The 24612-nt window shown below is 38.1% G+C and overlaps 1 protein-coding gene across 3 annotated transcripts in view; it reads right to left on the reverse strand.

Annotated features, from left to right (window-relative positions):
- The window catches only part of usp43b (ubiquitin specific peptidase 43b), a 64196-nt gene that overhangs the window by 35253 nt on the left and 4331 nt on the right, over nucleotides 1-24612 (reverse strand). The window contains exons 2-4 of one of the 3 annotated variants that reach the window (XM_077619656.1): nucleotides 16572-16791; nucleotides 12341-13028; nucleotides 6755-6901 (exon numbers count right to left, since the gene is read on the reverse strand). In XM_077619656.1, coding sequence (XP_077475782.1) covers nucleotides 6755-6901; nucleotides 12341-13028; nucleotides 16572-16639 — 903 coding nt within the window. In that variant the 5' untranslated portion in view covers nucleotides 16640-16791. Of the gene's footprint in view, nucleotides 1-6754; nucleotides 6902-12340; nucleotides 13344-13434; nucleotides 13533-16571; nucleotides 16792-24612 lie in introns of those variants that run through there. The other 2 variants (XM_077619657.1, XM_077619658.1) reach the window with 2 other exon arrangements.

A 24612-nucleotide genomic window follows, 5' to 3' on the forward strand; every position in this document is an offset into this window, starting at 1 on the left:
TTGCGAGAATTGCAATGTGAAAAGGAACCAGACCAGATAGGGTCCATATTTTGGTCTGAACAAAAGAAAGCAGACTATGGACTTCCCTGGTGTGAATATGCCGTTAGACAAGCAGAGATAAGACCAAGACCAATAAATTCCAATAGGAAATCATTTCCGGTCCGGGTTGGTGGAAGATTGCTAACACAAGAACTAAATGTAGTAGTAAAAAATGTCCTCTATCTTGACGGCCTTAGTGAAGATGGAAGATTCTCTATGTTATTTGCATGGTGAAGTCAAGTGGTTCTTAACTAACATTACTGCACACAGTAAGAAATACTAGGCCTAATAACCACATGGATTCTCGGTGGGCACGAAGCCACTATGATGAAATTACAACTCCCTGCCGGTTTTTAATCTGAATACAATTCTCTGCTGGTGCTAAACTAAAACCATATATTAAATATCTCTCAAAATGATCATGTCAGTTTCAACGTAGAACCTTTCCAAGAAGTCACTTTTAAATGGCCTTCGAAGAGTGTTACGGCTGGTCTCCTTTCAACAAGTACTCAGGATCTTATGATGATTTCATTCACCATGTAAGGACACTTGAAAACATTTCCCATGTGTCTTAAAACACACTTGAGAGAGTCAAACACATACCTTTTGCTCCAAAACTCTTCACACATGAAAGCTGCTTAGTAATTAGTAGAGAAATGCAATGCTGGTGCGGTATTAGGTAAATGAGCTAAACTTAAGAATGGCTGTAGCTTGTTTCCAAAAACACGTGCTTCATGTTTTCTGTGTCTGAAATTGAATTAATTTACCTAATCAATTCCACGCATACAGATTCAATTTGTCGTAATGAACTAAAGAGATAGAATGAAAATATCTATAGGTTGGGGCTGGAATATCAGGATTGGTTCAGTGGGGTAGTAAACAGCAAACAGATGCCACATGAATCTCCCTCTTAACAGCATCCTTCCTTCCTTCCTTGTTTCTATGGAAATATCCAAGCTCTCAAAGAGAAGAGGATATAAAACTACACAGTGAAGGAGCACACTTGAGCAACATTTAATTGAAAACAGAGCACCAGAGGCATAGTTTACCAGTGAATGTGACACGATACCTTTAGATTAGAAGATTCTTCCTACCACCAGGAGAGCAGCGGAAAGATTCATTCTAATGAAGGGGGGGTCGGTCTTCTAAACAGATGAGCTGAGAAGTGCTGGCAAATCCACAGCACACGATAAAAGGCACACGGCAGCCTCTGGTACCTGACAGTTGTCACGGTTGTTACAACAAATGAAATGATTTTTAAGACCTAATGATGAATAATTATTCCTACATTAATCCTGTTGATAATCGTTTTCAGTAATAGCATGGTAATTATTTTCAAATACGACAGATTTTGCACGTTAAATTTAGGCTTAATGTGATAGACATACCTCCCTGATTTAATTTTATTTCTAGCCAAACACTTTAAATTTAAGGGTACATGTTCGGATCTTCCTTCCACGTAGCAAAGTTTGACAATATCACAATTAGATATTGATAAGTGATAGTGAAAGCTGTTTTTTTTTGTTTAAAAAAGCCTCATAACTCTTATGAAGTGATGTCCCGGAATATTTAATTGAAGAAAGATGGCCACACAAAACTTCTTTTATTTTTATCATGTTGATATTTATAAATTGCATGTTTAGTCGCATTCTAAATCATTTAAAAGATATTGTATGTTTTGTAGATATTTTTGAAATTAACTTGCTATTTTTAAGACAGAAAGATGGCCACCCAAAACTTTTTAGTTTTATGATGTTGATATTTATAAATTGCATGTTTAGTCGCATTCTAAATAATTTTAAAATATATTGTATGTTTTGTAGATATTTTTTAAATGAACTTGCTATTTTTTAAGACATTATCCATGGAGTTTATTCTTATAAACGTGAATAGAAAAATAGCTGTGGTGTTAAATTCACACAACTATTCCACATTGGTCGATATATCAGTCCATTTACTACCAACCACATATGCAATAAGCTAACAAACGTTAAAAATGTTATATCGATTAGGTTTTAAAGAGTTCATTGAGCGTCCCAGTACGCATTCCTTAATTTGTTTGGCGAACAGCACATTTGAATTGATATCATTTTGTTTTAATGAAGCATATTTCCACAACCTTGCATAATGAAAATAACATTTTCATAACAAAAGAATCATTTACAATCCTTGCGCTGCACGAGAGCACCAAACCATCAGTTATGTCTCTGCTACAGTGAACAACCTTGAACGGGATTGAATATTCTTGTCTTGGTTTTAGTCTATTCTGTATACAAAAAGTGTTCCTTGACATACGCTGTGCCTCTCAGAATCATAGTCAATGGCCATTAATCTGGGTCAGAGGTGTACTCAGTGGTCATATTCACACCGTTCCCTCCAAGCTGCTTTTCCAGCTGGGTGGCTACAAGCCACAGGAAGCCATTTCAGGTTGGCAGAGCCAGCAGAGAGCCAGAAGCGGGAGGAAACACGTGTGCACACCGACAACACACAAATCTCACAATCATTCGCATGCAGCCCTGACTTAAGTGGTGAGTGGCACTGACCACACAGCAGACACCAGCTGTGAGCATACACAGGTAGACTACGTAAAAGGAAACAACGATTGTTTGCAGTTTTCCAATGTGCGGGTCAAAAAAATACATTTCTAACGTCGGCCGAGAGTACATTCTTCTTCTAGGCTAGTGAGAATAAGCAAGCATACTGTGGAATACAAATTGGGCTTCACGGCTGCTGAGCATCAATATTATTTTGGCACTGTGGCGACCAATCGATTGACAACTAATAGATGATTATATATTATGATGAATGGAAAATTATTTTGAAATCTGATTTAACCTTTTGACACCTTGTTAATGTTAAAATGGATTCTAGTCACATCAATTTCAGCATTTAGGATGGTCCATTGAAATTTTCAGGTCAGAACATAGTAGTTAATGACTGATAATGATTGTATATTTGTGCCTTTTATTTACTCTAAATTACAAAAAAATGTTTTGGTTTGAAATAAGGAGATGGAAATTCAGTATTTTTCAATCTGATGTATTTAAAGTAATCGTTAGTGGTAGCCTTAGCCTTATTATTACCCGCTTTTTGTCTTATTCAGAAACCTTTTCTTTAATATCTCAGTTCATGATAAGTTACTTCCAACATGCAAATTTGGTTACAAACAGAAGGTAGAAAATTATAAGGAAGTCTAATATGATGCTGAAATTAAATCAAGGCCCATACCAATCACATTTTCGGTGCAGAAATGATCCACGAAAGATATGTTTTTAAATTTCTTCATTTTCTAGCCATGACAACAGAGACCAATCGCTCCCTGTCACCAACAGAAGTGTTTTTGGTCAGCTAGGCGCATTTATTAATGTGCAAAAGTCCACATTCTACAGGTTCTACAAAGGAAATGTCATGCAGAATCAAAGAAGTAATTCCTTTCACTTGTTCCTGATCTCTCCTACTGTCACTACTGCTTACTGTTTTGCCTTCCATTCCATTGCCACGCGTCACCACAGAACTCTGTCCCAAATCTTTCCCACTCTCTCTCTCTCTCTCCTCTCCTCTCTCTCAGAAAACTAGGTCTGCACAACAAGTGTCTCTTTCTTCCTCCAACTTACAAAGAGCCACATTCAGAGCAAAAGCAAGCAAGAGCGAACGATTGCGAGCGAACATCACACTCGCTCTGTTTCCAAAGTGATAAACGATCAACAAATCAAGGAGAGCGAATGCCAAGAGTCAAAACCATGGAGATTCGGCACAAAATGTTAGAATGTGTGTGGGTTATATAGAGTAGGTTTATGAAATGTCACCTGGCCTTGCATATTCATTCACAAACTACATGAGGAAAGCTGAGGACACTAAACACTAGACTTAAACATAAAATATACGATTTTTTTCCACCCAAAATTAGATTGACAATTCTTTGAGACAGCGATATTTTCAAGGAGACAAAAAGACAGAGAAAGATCATAACATGTTGAGAAAAGAAACAAAATCGTTCGCATTGAGCAATCTATATATATATATATATATATATATATATATGAGAATTGCTTTGCAAATTTTAGTACTATTAAACACATTTTAGTAATATTAAACCACTAGTTATGTGTTACTTTGTTAATAGATGGCGAATTAGAAGAAATAAAACATTTTTTCCAATCCAATATCCTGTTTTTGGTGTTTTTTAAGAGGGTTGGAACGAATTAATTTGTTTTTAGTTCATTTCAATGGGAAACATTCGTTCGAGTTACGAGAATATCGACATACGAGCTCAGTCCCGGAACGAATTAAGCTTGTATCTCGAGGTACCACTGTAAAATCTTAAGAGTAGATGTTTTGTGCTGTTATAAAAAAAAGAACCATATGGTTAAAAATAATGATCAGAGGTCCACAGGAGGAATAAGACGCATTATAAATTAATATTGTTGACTAGCTTCAAATGCTCATGTGTATGTACTTATCAAAGCTGTTTGAGCCTTGCATCAAAGTGACTCTGACCTCAAAGACCTCACACCCTAGAATAAAACAAAGGTGGAACATTTTCAAATTTTGAAGAGTCCACAAAGGATAAATAATAGTCTGTTAGAGAAAACTCTCACCCAGGTAATGTGACTATGAGTGAGCATGAGTGAGACACTTACTCAAAGTGTTGCCCTCACGATGGCCCCATCGGAGCCCCTCACAAAGCTCCTTTGTGCTGTAGTGATAGCACATTGCATACCACAACAGCATTATACATTCTTATTGAGGTAAAGTGTGTTCGAGCTTCACAGGGATGAAGCTAATGAAGATAATACAAGGGAGGAGACTATGATTCATGGGGAGACAAACATGGTACAAAGTGATGTTCCCTCCTATTTCCCTCAGAGGAATATTTGACCACATGTTTTCTTCCTGATAAACACAAAGTCTCTGATAACCTGCAAGAGGCCAACACTGAATGGTGCCAAAATGGTCAGACTAATATAAAAGAAAACTTGTCTAGTGCTGGTTTTGTTTTTGCTTTGAACAGTGTGGCCTACTGAAGAGATAATTACCCACATGTAGCATTACTACCACATTCCCATCTGGACTGATTTTCTTCATCAGGTTCAATGTTGTGGATTCATTTGCTTATTTTCTTTTCCCTCTAGTGTCTTTTTTTGCCCACTGCTTTGTGTGTTGTGCTAATCATTTGTTTGTGTGTCTTTGTGTTCTGGGAATCAAAAGTATTGTCTCGATTCAGAGGATTATGAGTTATCAGCGCACGAGTTTGCATGTTGGCTGTCCGTATATTTAAATAACTATGCCATAGCCTTGAGAGAAGACGTTCTGATGTAGATATCTCCAGATCCCATAATGACAGAAAATCAGAATAAATCATTTGAGCTAACGCCCGAGGAAGGAGTTCTAATAGATGAACTGCATTTCCTAATGATTCTCCATCAGCAAGTGTAACTCCTCTCATAAATTATGTTAATGGTTGTCATCCTGATAAAACTACACATGGCATGTACCGTATTTTTCAGACTATAAGTCGCACCAGGCAAAAATACACAATGGAGAAAAAAAAACTATATATAAATTGCCCTGTAATATAAATTGCATTTTTGATAGGGCATTTTTTTCATTTTATCAGAAACCAAAAACAAACACGTTAAAGTAACAATAGTAATATAGTCACATACATCAGATCTTTATAAAGTATAAAGGGATCTTTTTGACGTAATTAGTTAAGAACACACTTAGCATCTTGATTATATAAATACAGACGCTCCCCTACTTACGAACGAGTTAGGTTCCGAGCGATTGTTCATAAGTTGAATTTGTTCGTAAGTTGCTCAGTGCTATATTTTGTATTATAATTTATGTTGAAGGCCTATATAAGTATATTGAAGCCTATATAAGTATATTGAAGGTTTATATAAGTGCATTTGTATGTTTAAGGCTTGTATAAGTAACACGCATTGGTTTGTACTGAAAAAAACATTTAATAAAATGGAGAGAATACATACAGTACTGTATACATACATTAGAGAGAGAGAGAGATTTACTAAAAACTGGCCAAAAGAAGCTATCTAATGACGTTTGCAGTTTTCTTTTTTTTTCATCATAAAGGATGCGGTAGCACTGTATGGCATCATTCAATTGATTTGCAAACTTTGTGCAACGTTCAATATTTGGGTCCTGCTGCCTGATCTTTATGTTTATAAATGGTACTGACGGTCAAAAGATTCAAGTTGTATTCGCGTGCAATGCTCACCACTTTCTCACGCGCATCAAGCTTCGTTATTATTGCCACTCATTTCAAATGAAACGGCTTGCCTCTTCCTTGCACCTCCCTCAATAGAAGCCTTTCGCTTTTCACCAACCATATTGAATAATGGATGCACGAGATATTTAATGATAAAAAGGTTCTTTGCGCACTGGAGATACGTTCACGCACTTCCGCACTGCAACGAACTGGGCAGAGGAAGGTGGATGCTGGGTGAGCTGAGCTCTCACAGCGCCAGGCGTCGGTATTAGCGGCGGAAAGAAGCACTACTCGGAAAAAGGCGCGCAATACAAAATCGAACTTACGAACAGTTTTCGACATAAACGCAATTTGCAGACATGTTCGTATGTACCGTTGTTTGTAACTCGAATGTTCGTAAGTAGGGGAGCGTCTGTAGTACAGTTGAAAATGGCATTTTCATTGCTGCAAAAACAATCGAAGTAATAATAAATGTATTCTCACCTTTTCACAAGCTTTGGTTGTATTGTTATTATTGTGGGAGGCCAGATTGATGTCTTCATGGACGCGATCCAGTAGCCACAGAAGGAACTCCAGGGCATCATGTTGGGAATTGCCACGGAATTGCGATCCATACTTTGACACGATAGCCTGCAGAGACAAATAACGAAATAACGTTCTTGCAGCAAAACTGGGATATTTAGTCTGAATAATTGATCATGAGCCCAAACACTTTCTATTGTATTATTTCAGTATCTTTCAGACTTTCCCTTATTCAAAACACACGGCAGACACACATTTTCTATGATAAAATGCATTGTTTTAAATCTATTCTGAAATAATTACTTCTCCAAGTGGCAAACCAGAGTATCATTATATTTGTGGGTTTTTCATTTAGAGCTTGCACAGTTTAACAATTTTAAAAACATACCCGACTTCTATTTCTTCAAAGAAACATAAAGCACTTCAAATACTAAAGTCTAACACATTATAGACTTCTAATCAAAAAATAAAACGGCCATTTTACGTATTAATACAGTACGTATACCTCAGTCCCAAACTCTTTTCGAACAGAATTAAAAGTTTGATTTTTGATTGCCATCCTAGAAAAACACAAACACAGATGACAGATTACAGAAGAGGGGCAACAGACTGTACTCTTTGCTTCCTAATCCCATCATATACTGCACGCTATGTGCCTGTTATGGGTCAATTTACACTACGACATCATATACTAAATCGAAGGTCTGGCAACGTCACTAAACCTCCTCTACTTCTGGTAAAGGAAAACGCTAAAATCTGCTGGAAAGGTGGGCAATTCCTTGGCAGAGTCATAAAATGGTCCTGACCAAAAAGCGAAAGTGAGGCTTCATTCACCCCAAAGGCTCAAAGTCTAAAGATCATTATCTAACGAATATCGCTCTTTTAGTGTTTGTCCTACTGGAGATTATCTTTAAACACAGGGATGATTCACAAACAGCGATATGTTATCTACCAACTGTGGGAACTGTGGATAGGTCCAAACGTAAGACTGTAATGCCGCCGATCATTTCCACAAAAGAAATGACAACATTTTTCAAAAGATAACATTGCAGCTTCCGCTGTTATTAGCCTACCAACCGTTCAACCTTTGGTCCAGAACAACATTGGAGGTCATCCACCTTGCATGTTTAACTGCACTCCCTTCTTTCTCAGGCATCTCATGTTATGGAAACTGATAAATTGTCTATGGAGTAACTGTTTGACTTGAAGGGTTTGTCCCTGTCCAGGCCCCTCTACGCAAACACACATCTTGCCAGGGGGGATTCAGAAAACCAACAAGAAGTGTCCACATCAAAAGCCTACTTCTGCTGCCACATTGGGTAGAAAACACTCAGCCACAGCTGTTCTACATGCCTTGACATTACTAAATCACTAGAAACAAGATAACTATAACAATGGGAAACAAATTAAAAACTCCATTAGCTTATGTCATCCCATAAACCAGGTGGTTGCGGAATGTGGCAGAGCTCCAAGCATTCAGCAGGACTTTTCTGTGATGTTTTTTTTTGTTCCTCTTGACCGAGACGCACAGCCAAACAACCTATTTCATTCATTCAACTTTCTTTGAAGAACTTTTTCTTTTCAGCAAATGGGAGCACATTTACATTTGCATTGTAGCGGTCCTGGACAGAATAAGGAGTATGACGCTAAACTAGGTCCAAGGTAACAAAAATAAATAAAAATCTGGGCCGGGGATATGGCCTAAAAAAAATAAAATCCCTGGTGCTTTTGACAATTTAAAAAAAAAATATTCCAGATTTTGTTTCTCCTTTTTTAAGAGGTAATGACAACAAAAGACAAAGACTCAAAGCCAATCTCTTAATATTTAAATGAATTTGACGTCTATCCCTGTCAATGGCATGGTCAAGTCTGTACAATGGAATTGTATTTGATTTGTTATAATTTGATGTGTTATTCGTTTACATAAAATATATACAAATAATAATAATTAATATTAATTTAATAACATTTCTAATTGGGATCCAGCATCGAGTTATGTTAACATAATCTTTTGGATTGTAAATCAAATGTTATTGTGTTCTAGTCAAAATGTCATGCCCTTGTATATGGACAGTAGATGTTTATGTTTATTACAAAAAGTAGTGACCTGCCCTAGAAAGGGTTACCAAATATTAAATGTTAAACAAACAAAAAAATGCAAATAAAGTACATAACATCAGCTTCCCCCCCCCTGTTTGTGCAGTAACTCCTGATTATAATTATCACTTCAAAAGGACATCTTTCTCATAGAATAATTGGTTGCATGATTTCCTTTTCGGCAAAAAAACATTTTTAAAAACTATATATATATTTTTTAAATCTCAATAGAAGTAAACAACTCAAATTATCTCATAAAATTGATTTTTTTTTGCCCATGCCTACTTCAAATGTTGTATTTTACAACTCAAAATAACTGTGATGCTCCAGCAATTAAGATATAAATACCTCTGAGAATGATTTCAATGTAACTCCTTTTAGTGCCCCTTTAAAAGATCTTCCAGAAATAGCACTGACTCATATTCTTTAAGATTTTTCTGAAGCTATGAGCTTTGTTCACCCCCTTCCAATAGTAAAGCTCTAGGGTCATTTTCGAATGCCTTCTGGCAAGCTGCTTTGCTATTACTCAACAGGCCATTTTAGAAGGGTTTGGCTGTATAAACCCTGGACTTTCTACGGTGTGCAAGTGTGTGTGTGGTGGTAGAGGTGTTTGGATTTCATGATTGGAATTTTCTTGGTTTAAATCAGTGGTTAAGATGTGAAGAATGCATGCAGTATTGCGGTCTAAATAGGAGATTTTTGGGGCTAACAATGAAGAGGCGAGCGGGGGGTGGATCCAACAACAATATTATGTAGGAGTCAATCAATCAAGGGCTGTCAACTGTCGATGTAACACGCTGCAAAAAGGACTACACTTACTGCTTGTGCTTCTCAGACAAGCTTTATAGCTTTACCTTCCTCGCTCCAATATATTGAAGAGTGAGGAAAGTCATAGGAATCAATATGGGCTAACGTGTTCCGGTAAGCGTACATGTGTATATGTATCATTTTCCAACAGAGTAATTAGCAATTCCAAGAATGGATGCATTGTTGAGTTTCTTTGTTCACTCTTCCATATTATCTACTTCTTGCCTCAGCTCATAGAAATCCAGTACAAAGAGCTGCAGGCAGATTAAGTATAGCCCCCCACCCCCTTCTATGTTAAGCACAGGCAGTGTAAAGAAGAGCTAGAGGATCTCCTCATACAAATCTGTCACAGCACGTGATCATCAGAAGTCAAGTCTTTCACAAACTTACCTGTTTTTGATTTATTTAGTATTTTCAGACTATTGTTAGGACAACAGAGAAATACTATGGTGGGAAAAGCACGGAAATGGAGCACCTAATGACCCCTGTGTGGGCTCTGGTGACATTAAACAGAAGCCTGCTTATCAGCTGACAGGAGACCACCGAGGTCATGGAGTTAACAATTTTGCTTGCTATCAACAAATCACAATTTGAGAGAAAAATAAAGCACACTGTCAAAATTTGAAGGCCTATATAGTTATATTACCTTCCCTCAAGGTCCAATCGACAGTCTCTGAAGGGTTGACACAATAGTGGCCAAATAAAATTGGAAGCATTTCTTCAACAGAAATCAACAAATAAACTTCAAAATGATCTTCATTTTCAGTCAAAAGGTTTTCAGATTTTCCACGTTGAATAAATGGAAAAAAAAGAATGTTATTTTATCAATGTACAGCTTGTAGAGGTGAGTAATATTTTGAATACTGCTTTATTAACCATGATTTATAGCCCATTTGTAAAAGCTGCAAAAATTTGTGATACCTTAAAGTCCAATAATTAATTATATAACAGTAGTAGTGGTGCAGAAATTATAGCCGTGAAATCATTAGCTGCCAATGACGATGACACACGTCCAATTTATTTGAACTTTTACGGTTGACAGTAAAGAAACAAATGTTTAATCTGCTGCCAACCTCCTAGGTCAAATGGATTGGACATCTAACAGTGAAAAAGAGCTTTTAAAATTTAAGAGAAAAGGACGAAAAGAGCCATGTTTGGACATCCATCACCGCCAAAGGCACTGAAAGAGTTAATATAGAGTAGAGTAGGTATATCATTCTTTTTAAAAGGGGTAGATAGAACAGTACTTTTTGTGACATTTGGTGATAAGATTTTGTCTTCAAGTGTTTCCCGACCTTTGAGATTTTCTTTTTCAAAATATGTGTCTTGGCTCAAACAAGGTTAAGAAAGCGTCATATCAGAGTTTTTCCAACCTTTTCAGAGCCAAGAGCCAAAATATTCTACTCATACATCAGAAAAATCTCTCTCAGCACAAAACCAAGCATAAATGTCACATAAAATAGATCCAAAGGGTAAATGTATCATTTTAAAAGTGGAAAATATTCCACTACTTTAACTTGCTTGTGGTGACTTTACTTGTTGATCCTTGTCAGCCTCAATCTCAACCAATTGGAGTGTGTGCTAGCCACCACAAAGTGAGTCTAATTTAATAATAAATTGCTTTCTTTTTGTGGGTAAATTGGCAGCATTTTTACAACAGGTTCTTCTGAAAAATAATACCAATCTGCTACCTCGGAATTTTATCATAGAGAGAAAAAAACTCCACTTTCAAATGAGAAATATTTCCATACTTCTGACATTATCACTCTTGCGTCATGCTATCTTTTCATTATTTTCCCATGGGAGCAAGCATAACATTTTCCTACTGTTAAAGTTTACTTCTGCGTCCTGCTTTGTACAAAACAGTATATATTTATATAGTTGTGGCCCTTTAAAAAGATATTAATGATCCTGAATGTTGTAGAGCAGGGGTGGCGAACACACGGCTCTCGAGCCACATGCGGCTCTTTGCTTCTGATCATAATTTGTATATACTGTGTCTCTTTGCCTTGTTTCAAATTTCTCTTATTTTTATTCTCTCTTAAAACATACTCAAATTCATCAGGGCCCATTAAAAACAAATAAATGATATTTAAAAAGTAATTGGGCAGATTTGATTTTTTTTTATGCTGCTTCGGCCATAAGGCTCTTTATCTCGCATAGTTTAAAATGTTGGCTCTTTTTGTCTAACTTGTTCGACACCCCTAGTGTAGACGTTCACTCGCCTGAATTGGGTGCAAGCAGGTGTGGGCTCGATTCCCGCTGGTGGCGGTATGTTTGTGAATGCGAATGGTCGTTTGTCTCTCTGTGTGCCCTATGACTGACTGGCGACCAGTGTAGGGTGTACTCCGCCTTTTTGCCCGAAGTCGACTGGGATAGAAGATGAATGAATGAATAAACACATTTTAAAAATACAATATTTTCCATTCGATCCCGATCCTGTTGAAATGACGTGATCGGGCGCAAATTTCTGATAATTCAATTGGATCAGGGACTTCCCTAGTTGTGAATTTAAATATTATTGACGCTGCTATAATGAATTCATTCATTAATTTTCACAGTTGTCATTTTCTCTAGTACTATGGTTACACATCACTGCTCTACATTATAGAAGAAGGTCATCCTTGGGTTGGGTGGTCTTACCTTGAAGTCCACAGAGAGCTGTGGGGTATATTCCAAAGTCCACAGAGCCCTAACAAGCGAGGCCAAGTGCTCCGTCACCTCTCCATGAGCAAAGCGGGTCTCAAGCCCATTTAGAGCCCTGTCACTCAGGTCCAACTTATACCTCTCCAGTCCCAAGTACTCGGCCAGCAGGTCGGTGTTGCTCATACACTGCACCACGGCGTTCATGAAACACGTGTTCCCGTGGTTTTTCAAACCCAGAACGCCAGGCATCTTGTCCCCATAGCTATGAAGTAGTTTATCCCTGCCCAGAGGAGGGTTCTTGGCCAACCGAGGCACCTGTACATCCTCTTTGACAATCCCTGAGCTGGCACTGAGGGTGCAAGGTGCGCCATTCTTAAACCCCCCGTCATCGTCCTCCGCGTCCTGCGCGTCCGCAAAGTGGCTGAAAGTGCCGAGAGTTTTCATGATTCGGTTCATGAAACTCCCCACGGACTTGAGCGATGTCTTCCGAAAAAGCTTGACGGATTTGGGCTTTTTCTCTCGCCTGCGCTTGTCCTCCTTCGACGGGGGCATGTCCTCCCTCTGTTCCATGTTAGCAGCGGTACCTCCACGAGAACCTCGTGGGTCCGGTCTCGCGTTCCTCCTCATCATTGCGCTGTCAATTCCGTCGTCCGCATGCCACTTCTTCTCGCCCAGTCTTCCCTGCCTGCGAAGCACATGGACGCGCGCCCAGAGGTGACACCATCGCCATCACAGCAGCACCCTGTTCTCCTCGTCCGCCCACCACGCACGCCACCTTCCGCGTCCATCGCAACACTTGACTCAAGGCGTTGTTTATCACCCGTGGCGAGACGTCGCCGCCGGCACGGCACGGGGTGGGGGGGCACGACGGGAGCCCCTTTCACCGGCAGACTGGTCCCAGGCTTGTGATCGTGGGACGCGTGTGCGCTTGTGCGTGTGCGTGTGTGCGCGCCTCCTCCCACTCCAATCCACAGCACGCGCAACACACAAACACACCCACCTGACAATTGTTTAGGCCTAATCAGAACAGTTTGCGATAAAACAAACAACTGTTTTTCTAAATAATGATAATTATAATAAAATGACACCACCTTGACACTTTAGGGCAGTGATCCCCAAACTATTCCAGAAAGGACCTTAGTGGGTGCGGGTTTTCGTTCCAACCTGTATAAGGAAATTTTTCCACCAATCTGGTATTCTACAAGTACAATCAGTGGATTGAGTCAGGTGCTGCTTTTTTTCAGCAGAAACCTCATTGGTTAAACTGTGTTAAAGTGGCGGCCCGGGGGCCAAATCTGGCCCGCCGCATCATTTTGTGTGGCCGGGGAAAGTAAATCAAGAGTGCTGACTTTCTGTTTTAGGATCAAATTAAAATGAAGAGTATAGATGTTTATTAAATTTCCTGATTTTCCCCCCTTTTAGATCAATAATTGTAATTTTTTAATCATTTTTTCTGTGTTTTTAGTCCAAAAATCATTTTGTAAAATCTAAAAATATATATAAAAAAGCTAAAATAAACATTGTTTTAGATCTATAAAAAAAACTGAATATTCAGGGATTTTAATCCAGTTCTTTTAATCCATTTATATAAAAAAATATCTAAATATTATATCTAAAATGGTCCAGCCCACGTGAAATCAAGTTGACGTTAAAGCGGCCCGCGAACCAACCCGAGTCTGACACCCCTGGGTTAAACTGTTTGTGTTGGATCGTTTGGAGCAAAAACCTGCCCCCGCAGCGGCCCCCGAGGACTGGTTTGAGACCCCTACTTTAGGGGCAACTATTTTTAAAAGTTCACACTTGAGAGCTTATACCAGGGGTCGGGAAGCTTTTTGATGGAGAGAGCCATAAACAATTCATATTTTCAAATATTATTCCTTGAGAGCTATACGTACTCATAATTTAAAAGTAAAAATACATGAAACTCTGAGTGGTTAACGCGTCAGCCTCACAGTTCTGGGTCCTAGGTTTAAATCCAGGTTGGTCCACCTGTGTGGAGTTTGCATGTTCTCCCTAGGCCTGCATGGGTTTTTTCTGGGTCCTCCGGTTTCATCCCACATTCCAAAAACATGCATGGTAGACTGGTTGGACAATTTAAATTGCCCCTAAGTATGAGTGTGAGCGTGAATGGTTTTGTCTCCTCGTCCGGGTGCCCTGCGATTGGTTGGCCACCAATTCAGGGTGTCCCCCGCCTCATGCCCGAAAGTCAGCTGGGATAGGCTCCTGCACCCCCACAACCTTTCTGAGGATGAAGGGGTTAAGCAAAGGAAGGAATGAATGAATATGAAAATTGCACCACCTTGACCCTTTACGGTCAGGGGTCGATAAGCTGTGTTACATTTTGTTGGGGTCTTAGGTGGATGTGTGTGTTTTCCTTCTGTGTGATTATGAATGTGTTCCACTTGCTGTGTCTGCTTCCTTCATGTGACTCAGGTGTTTGTATTTGTTTTATGATCTGCTGCCTATGTATTTAAACCCTGTGTCATTGTCATAAAGTGGGAATTTATGGTTTGGCTCCTTGACCCCGAATTACACAGGATAGGCCTTCCCTGATGTCATGTTTTGTGGCTTGTTTTGATGACACAATTTTCCGATGGTCTTCATTCACTTCTCTTCTCTTTAATGGCAGAGCTTTTTGCACCAGTCCAGTGAAGGGTGCATTTTGCATTTGAGTGTGAATGTGTGGGAGATCTTTTGGAATGTATTCATCACAGGTTACCGTGTCCTGGATTATTACCATCATTCCTTTGGCATGAAGTTAAAGAGCCTCATTTAAGTGTTCAGGGCTGCCCCACCAACACTCCCACTAGATTTTCTTCCAGCATTGAGTAAATGCTCCCCTCCCCACAGCAAACGCTATTAAATGTAAGAAATACATCACGTCAGAATGATGTTCCTTTCCTAGCAGCCTCACCGATGATGATGATTATCTCCCATGTTAGCATCCGATAGCTAAAATGAACGAGCGGCGTATGATGTGATGAAAGTCCCAAGTATTTCTCTTTTTTTTTCTCCAATAGATTGGTTATATGAGACATTCAGTCTTTTATCTACTGCAATAATGACCCTGCGGACATTTTAAAGCTGCTGCCATCTATTCTATAGTAATTCTATTCCCCTCCCATGTGCGGTCGTTTGGTCGCCGGTCTTTTGGTCGCCGTCTTTTGGTCGCCGGACTTTTGGTCGCGGTCTTTTGGTCGCCCGGACCCAAACAACGGGCGACCAAAAGACCAGCGACCAAAAGACCGGCGACCAAAAGACCGACGACCAAAAGACCGGTGACAAAACAAGGTAAAACAACACGGTCTACGCATCAATAAAAGCCAACAATGGCCCTGAGCAGTTTCACTGAGCGGACGTGTGAGTGTATAAGTGTTTGTATGTACATGCGTTGTCCCTTTAAGAAGCTACGTCAGTCAGGGTCTTAACAAGTTCTCCAACAAAACACAATAAAAGTACGGGAAATTTGGAGCTTTTCTTTAGCCTAATAATTAATAGGGCATTAAGTATGACTAAATAATAATTCGCAGTTTGTATTTAGGGAATTTGAGCAACGATTAAAATGGTAATTATCAATAACCTTCCGGGCGACCAAAAGACCGGCGACCAAACGACCGAGTACCTTCACCTCCATTTTTTTGTTAATTTGATATTAGGTGCCTCTTAGTTAGTGGAGAGATAGAAATGGTGGAATATCATGGAAATCATGGAGATCATTGAACCCACAATGTGGGTTCAATATTGAGTGATGGCATGCTTACAACTGGTGGCATAATTTATCTGTAATGACAACGACAGGAATAATGTCATCTTCTAAGACCGTGATGGTGACAGAGAACATTTGCTAGACTGAGCCATAACGCCACAAACAGACACTCTTTCATAAGATTTTTTTTTTTGTTCAAAGCTTCTCATAATCTTAGGTAAGTGGTAATAGATTTTCTTTCACCCTATTTTTTGCTGTCAGCTCCCCAAAACAAGATAATAGCTTCACAAAGAAATAATTGTTCCTCATGGAATTACATCTCAATTTTGGCAAACAATAACAAAAACTTTTAATTGATTTATTTTTCATCTGAAATATAAAAAAAAAACCTCAAATTAATTGATTCAATTAAATTAAATGTATCATCCAAGATGAGACTACTAGTAGCATGTCTGCTAGATTTTCTTATGCAAAGCTGGTTAGATCAAATGAACTTTTTCCCAAGTTTTTACAAGCACTGACCTTTGTTGCGGATATGTTTCTGTAGAAAGGAAACAGAAGGGGCCGTGTGGGCGATATCTGGCTTCCATCAAATCCCAGATTATGCAGGCCCCATCTGAGCTGGCAATAACTCACATCTTGTCACTTGTCTTTCATCTTAATGCTGTTGGCGCAGGTCATATGATTTCTTTTATGGATTTCTGCAGCTGCTGCTGAGCACTGGACAAAAGCCTCCGGCCTCCTAAAAAAAAAAAAGATAAATAAAGAAATAACACCTGCGCCAGACGGTTGACAACTATTGACCAAACAGCATACACAAATCAATTTACACAGCGATTCATCCAAATGGTGGAGACCAGACATATCTTTGCCTTTTCATCCACAACCCGTCTTAGAGACACCAGATGTCAACCGTTATCAGTTACAGCAGGAAATTAGACTCCCATGCAGCAAAGCAACCAGCTGGCAGAGAAGAAGAAATGCGTTTTCAATTCTCGACACGTGAAATACGCTCATGGCTTTATTGCTTCCCCACTTCTCACCCGCCCCCTAAATATTCTTCACCACATTAGTTGACGACAACAATTATCAATCATCAAAAATTAAAGCATCTGCTTAAATGTGAACATGATTTTTGACTAAAAAAAAAGGCTCACGCTGCGTCTATTCGTGTATTAAATACATGGAAACATTTACTTTTTGATCACAGATCTGTAGTTGTTTACCTGGTCTATAAATAAAAAGATTTGGAATGTGATGTCACATTTAGTCTCTATTGAAGTGCAAATTTCCTTTTTAGTGATGCAGAAAGTGCTTGGAGCAGCGAGCACAGTAAAGAGCAATCATTGCCAGAATTTCTTTTCTGACCTGAAAATGTGTTTGTTTTATTGAAGTCCTTTGAACCAGCCATTTTTAAGATGTGAGTGGCCTCATTAGAATTGCAGGTGAGTTGGAGCCTTACCTGCAGACTTAATTCAACAGTAGTGGGCCACAAAACGCCATTCACAATCACGTTTGCATTTAAATTATGGACAACATGCATGTTTTTGAAATATGGGATGAAATGTGAGACCCTTAAAGGCCCAAATTGAAATTCCAACAACTTTGACTTATTGTTTCTTTTTTTCAGATTATGTAATCTTGCTTCCCACATTAAAATACCTCAGATCAAATTCTTTATGGTGTCTCAAAATATATAAGAGCATTTTTACTAACAGTGGCACAACAAAAATGACATGGTTCCCTTTGCTGGTGAAATGCTATTTTCTTCCACAGTCACAGTATAAACAAGATTATGGCTCCCTCCTCTGGTAAAACGTTAATTCTATGACTTGTTTTGTTGGGTAAGAAAACAGAAACACATGAAATAAACTAAAATAAAAAAATAAATAGATAAGAATAAATAACTAGATAAGAAAAAACCCTAAACCATTTTGATATTTAATTAAAATAAAGTTCACAGAGGTCCAAAAATCAAAAGGTTCTCTGTCAAAAATGAAAAGGATTCTATTTTTTTAAAATCAAACTTATATTAGTAATTTGTTTATTGATAATATCGATAATACCCAAGTTCAGGCATTAAAATACTGTCATATATTAATCTATGTGTCAGAATTATGCACTGTATACATGTGTTGTAATCAACATTCATTCATTCATTTTCTAAACTGCTTAGGGTTGTGGGGGTGCTGGAGCCTATCACAGCTAAACTACAGGCACCAGGCAGGGGACACCCTGAATTGGTGGCCAGCCAATCGCAGGGTACAAAGAGAGAGAGAACCATTCGTGGACGTGGAAGGAGTGCTCTGACAAAAACTTAAATAACTAATTAAGAAGGTGTGTCAATAAAATAACAAGGACTTATAATTAAATAACAAAACCAAACCTGACATGGAAGACATGGGGAAACGAGGAACTTGAAACATGGCAAGGCAACATAGCGTAACGCAGACAAAGCAGGGTAAAGTAGATGATCCGACAAAGACTGACAAACACACAGGGTTTAAATAGACAGACAGGGTTTGATTAGAAAATACAATAGGCGAATTGCATAAAATATTCACATGGACAGGACACACAAGGTGAACGCACACAGATCCATCCCAAAGCCCCAACTACATACCTGTCAACCTCTGCCGATAACTGCCCTTATAAATGATTATGATTCCCCTTACAAACCCCCCAAAAACCTTACAAACACCGGTACGGTGTTTGTAAGGTTTTTTTGGGGTTTGTAAGGGGAATCATAATCATTTATAAGGGCAGTTATCGGCAGAGGTTGACAGGTATGCAACTACACGTTACAAAAATGGTGGGTCGGACTTCAATATTTGAAGCTTGATATGCACGAGAAGATGCTGATGCTGGCCTGACACTTTAGGTTCATTTATTACTGTGCTGGAGAAAAAAAAGCTACTTTTACAATGTAAAAAGAAGGAAGGAGAGGTAGGAATTTAAAAAGGCCTTTTGCTCATAAAACCGGGTATTTAGCATGTTAGTGGGAGGATTGTGCCTTACAGCTTTTTTCATGGCCCCCTGATTTATTACATGCAACCATTGTGCCGAAATCCCTCCACTGGCAGCCTCCATTTGGATTTTGAAAAAGTGGTCTCTAAGCTTTTCTCACAATTTGATCAAACGATCATTGCAAAATTGATGTCTATCTCTGTCCATTGTTATTTGAGAAGGGGGTAGTCTCTCAAAAATGGCTGTCCCTAATTTTAAGTTTTGAGTCGTTGATGACGACATGGGAGACCTGAACCAACATTTAAATTCAGTTAAGTACAGTTAAAACCCAACACAATTGTGCTTTTGTATGTCCATACATTTTTAAGTCATCTTTTAAACTCATACTATATTATTTAGTTTAATAATGTATCAAAAAAGCAATTGACTGGAAACAAATGTGTTTCCCCTGCCTGCTTCCCATGGTTGACTGAGGTAGGTTCCAGCACCCCCGTGACCCTTGTGTGGAAAAGGAGTATGGCAGATGAATAAATGAATGTATCAATAACTGTGTTGGCTTAAAGTTAAACGTTAAAATATCAATGTACAAACGGAAAAAGGAAAGTATTAACTGCTGTCTCTTCATGAAACAACAAACCTTATTAGTTTTAAAAAAGGAAACACCAGAGAAAACAAGTATGAGAAATAATGTAAAATCAATAAATTTGTGTTTTTGTTTTTTTAGATTCTACACTCCAAAAATTATATTTTTATATAATGAATATTCATATGCACAAATGAACAATAATAAGTGTACAGGGTTTACTCCAGTTCTTTATAAGCCTGAGGGGAAGGCTCAGAGTGAGCTATGAAATAAAAAGTATAAAAAGTATACACATTTAACCACATTTTAACCACATATAGTGACACGGTTGGAAAAGAAATGGCAACATCTTATGGTTAATATTTGAACGAACCTGACCCAGTTCTCTGCCATCAGACTTAATTGGATTGTATTTTGTTTGTTTAAAATGTTATTTAAATTCTCTGCCTTTTTTTAAGACTCTCCATTTATTATTGTAAATAAATGGGTGCTAATATTACATAATAGTCATAATTTCAAAATTAATTGATCATTATTCTCTACCACCTTGCTTTGCATTTTTTTCTGCAGGAAACCACTAAATAACACATTTGACTGATATAATTTAATGGGAGAGAATGAATATGATCAAAATGCTCAATTGTAGTCAATTCTGTGTGAGATATAAATTCAATATTTTATTTGTGTTTTTCAGAGTATTTTCCAATGTCAACAGAGAACAACATTTGATTTGACATACTAAAAGTTTTGCCCTGGTTTTGAAAAGAAAAAAAAAAGACCATCTGGTTGTTCCTTTGTATAGTACATAATGTGTCGTGAATCAGTGGCCCCTGTCACAAAAACAAAAGTAGGGTTCATGTCGGAGCAGAGGCGCTCTGCACAAAGGTCTGCATCAGGGGTCACTTTGGGATCAGAAGACCACCCAGTTGTGTGGGTGAAGACACAAGACAACACTATACATGCTCAGCATTGCAGTGATGATAAATGGCAAGAGCAATAATTCCATCTCGGATGTAAATGTCTCTGTGGATGAAAAAGTCTTCACATTCTCATCGCATCTGTGGTGACATCTTTGAGAAAGGAATTACTATAAAAAACTAATGAACTCTTTCAGTGCCATTGATGATGATAGGCATAAAATCATAAAAGAGAAAAACAGAAATACTAGAACTTTTTAAATGACTATCACCAATCGGTCATTCACTGCCAACCCTCCTAGGTCAAATGGTTTGGACCTCTATTGCTGGTAGTAGAAGCCAATGAATTAATAATGTGTTTAGTTTATACCCATAAAGAAAAAATAAAGCCAAAAAAGGAACTATTTATATAAATTTATCACTGGTAGACATTCTATTCATTTGTTCAATTACTGCCAACCTTCCTAATTCAAATGGTTTGGACCTTTATTGCTGGCAGTAGAAGCCAATGATTTAATCATGTGTTTTAATGTCAACAATAAAAAATAAAACCAAAAATAGATTTTTATTTAACGAACTGATCACTGGTAGACGTCATATCCATTTGTACATTTGCTGCCAACTCTCATAGTTCAAATGGTTTGGACATTAGCATTTGACATTAGAAGTCAATGATTTAATAATGTGTTTTAATGTCAACAATAAAAAAGAAAACCAAAAAGTTTTTTTTTTTTACAAATTGATCACTGGTAGACGTCATATCCATTTGTTCATTTGCTGCCAACTCTCCTAGTTCAAATGGTTTGGACCTCTATTGCTGGCAGTAGAAGCCAATGATTTAAAAATGCGTTTTAGTGATTTTATGTTACATGATAATTAATAAATGTGTGGATCTTTCCAAGAGAATCCTCTCACCAATCTCCAACATTTCCCCTGCAGGGGGCAATATGTGTCAGAAAAAGTGTATCACCAATGTTGACCCTCCTTTGGGAGTTGCATTTAAGTGAAAGCCCAGATTTGAGATGATGGCGAGAACGTTTTGCTGACCACTGGGTTTTATATGTTGTAAAAAATTATGTTGAACTGCAAAAGTGATAACCACATCGCAAAACTCTGCCAGTTGGTCAAAACCACACCAATTCAAATTTAGGGTGCAGTCAAAGGTTTTATTGTCGACTTGTTAAGAATAATTCTTGACTTAAATGCTTCAGAAAATGATATTTAAGATTTTTTTAAACTTTTTTTTTACTTTAATTTCGGTTTATGATGAAATACAAATGATAATACGAGTCTTATTATAGAAATCCCACACATTTTCAGGCAAAAGCAACAGAATTCTTAACTTTTATTAGAAAAGTTTGAATGAGATCAAGCAGACACAGTGTGGGGTCTTTTTGAAGTGAAGCAGTTATCTTTCACGCCTCAATTATCTGAGATTTCCTGTCTGGAAAGCTCCTGTTTAAAACCTTCAGAAACGTCAATGAATATTAGTTGAGAAAAAGAAAAAAAAATCCAGATTATAAACAGTGGTGCCTCTGGTTTTAGGCCTCTCAGTTTTTATTGAATGCAGTAATCTGCAGGAATTTCAACTGCACTTCACTGTGGCCACATCCTTTAGATATGCCTGATCCTTCAGTAGGGTAAAAGACTAATTGGATAAACTTCTAATCTTCATGCTACCACTCCTGGAGAAAGCCTGAATGATTGCATGCAATAGAGTCAAATAAAATATTATATATATTATATGGAACAAAACAGATTCGGTGAAAGAGGGTCATTTATAAAAAGTATATTCATTCATTCATTTCTTCATTTTCTGAGCCGCTTATCTACACAAGGATAGCAGCCTATCCTGACTACATATGGGCACTAAGAATGTTGCGCATTGTCCTTGTATAATTACCAATCATATTTCAGCCATTATTTGTTGCCAGGGTCAGAAATCTGCCTCAAGGCCTTCACAATCAGTTCTGCAGGCTCTGCTACATTAAACAAGCGTCGATAAGACTGTTGCTTTAACCAATCAGAATTCGATTTGGTGACACCAAGGCCTTCTCGCAGGCGTAGGGATATGTCATTGCCTTCTCGCAGGCGTAGGGATACATCATCACTTTCACCAACTATGAGTGGACTAGCCAGAGCTACCAAACTGTATCTGGAGCGAGCTGCACAAGCAAATATATTGTTGTGTTGATTTAATAGCGGTTTTGTCAACCCGCAATGGCTGAAGGAGGAGAAGAAATGGATTTGTTTGCAGATTTGCTGTCAAAGCCATTTTTAAGATGGACTTTTCAAGAAAAAAAAGCTGGACATCATTAAGAAAGGTCGGACAACTCCAAAGCAAGCAAGCCTGTCACAACCGGGAAGGAACATTTTCAGCACTAAATCGAATAAAAATGTATGCCAGAAATACGACAGGACAGGTTCGACTTTTCAGCATTAGCTTCGATGGCGATAGAAAAGAAGGATAGATATTGTGTAGTGTTAAAAAGGATTTTTGGTGAGTAAAATATGGCTATATTCCTAAATAATATTTCAATTGTATGAGTTTATTATTGATGATTTTTTATGTGTCGCAGCTGTAGCTGCAGTAGAGGTTTTATAGCCATAAAATAGTTTTTGAGGGTTGGATTGATTCCGATAGCTGAAGGCGTCACTAGAAAATTCAGACAGCCACTGGTATACAGTAGTGTCAGAAGATATTTTCAAAAATTTTACTAATTCATTATAATGACTGTTTCAATAAATTGGCGATAAAAACTTTATGACGCCTGGGCCAATGTAAAATAAGACTTGATTGTTGAGAAGCAGGCTTAATATTTGCCAAGATTCAGCAAATTACAGACATACTGACACATGCTTCAATAGTTTTTCAAACACTAAATCTCATCATAGGTCAGTGCTTTGTTTTCCCACAACTTCTGTCTCACACTCAACCCAGAACAGTCTGCGAGCTTCTCAGAGCTCCATGGACGAGTAAGAGCAAAGATAGGGGTTGCGGGAGGGGGATGGCAATAGAAAAAGTGATTGTGAAATGTGGGAGCGAGAAGTGTTTGGCACAGTTCTTCATGTTTGCTCAGTAAACTCCAAAGCCTGTGTCTGTGTGTGTGTGTGTGTGTGTGTGTGTGTGTGTGTTTTCTGCGAGGGAAATGCCCACATTGTTGGGCCCGGAGACCGTGGTTACAGGCCAACCTCGGACCCAGCCAGCCACGTTGCGACAAACAACAAGATGAAGGTCAGCTAATATAGCAGTTAATTCCACTTCCTGGTCCCCATGACACCCGGGCCGGGTTTATTTGAAGATCCCAGACCCCAAAGTCACTTTGGAGTTTGCTTTTGTCTGGGAGCATTTCAAATATGAATGTACCCCAATGAGGAATGGGAGTGTTGCAGGAGCAGAGCCAAGCATTTAGGAGGAAAATTCCAAGTTTTTTTTTCCATTTTCCATTTTTGTCACCGATTTAAAGTATAAAAAACACATTCGCGGCCACTTGTTGACTTAAGACAAGATTATAGTGGAATCTCCTATATAATACACCTTTAAGTAATCTGCCAAAATTTGGAGGTCAAGCTATTATCATGCTTAACAAGCATTTTTGAGGAATAGTGAGATACAGTGCAAATACTTTACTTGTGTATTTGAGCTAATTATGTCAGTATCTGTACTTTACCTAAATACATAAGGGATTCATTTGAGTGTTTTTAATTGCAGATGATTGAAATAGATATATTCATTTGAGTTTTGGTACAGGTCAACATACTGCACTTTTTGTTTGTAAAAACAGATAAATTGGAAAAGTTTTATTAATTTAAAGGGGACATAATTTGGCCAATACTGCTCTCTGACTTAACATACCATCACCACGACTTTTACACACACAATTGTGGCTGGCTACATGGTAGTTTGAGCTAGACTGCGATAATGAATCAGCTATAAGACATATAGTTATGAAAATACATAAAATATGCAACAATGATTTTAAAAAATTCAAATTGCGCTTTAAAGCATTAAACATCCGAGATGTCCACTTTTAGTGACCACTAAATATGTGGTTAAATCAATAGTAATGATACACATCTTAATAAAGCTTTAAAA

Source organism: Stigmatopora argus, chromosome 14 (genome assembly GCF_051989625.1).
Source record: "Stigmatopora argus isolate UIUO_Sarg chromosome 14, RoL_Sarg_1.0, whole genome shotgun sequence".
Classification (NCBI taxonomy): Eukaryota; Metazoa; Chordata; class Actinopteri; order Syngnathiformes; family Syngnathidae; genus Stigmatopora; species Stigmatopora argus.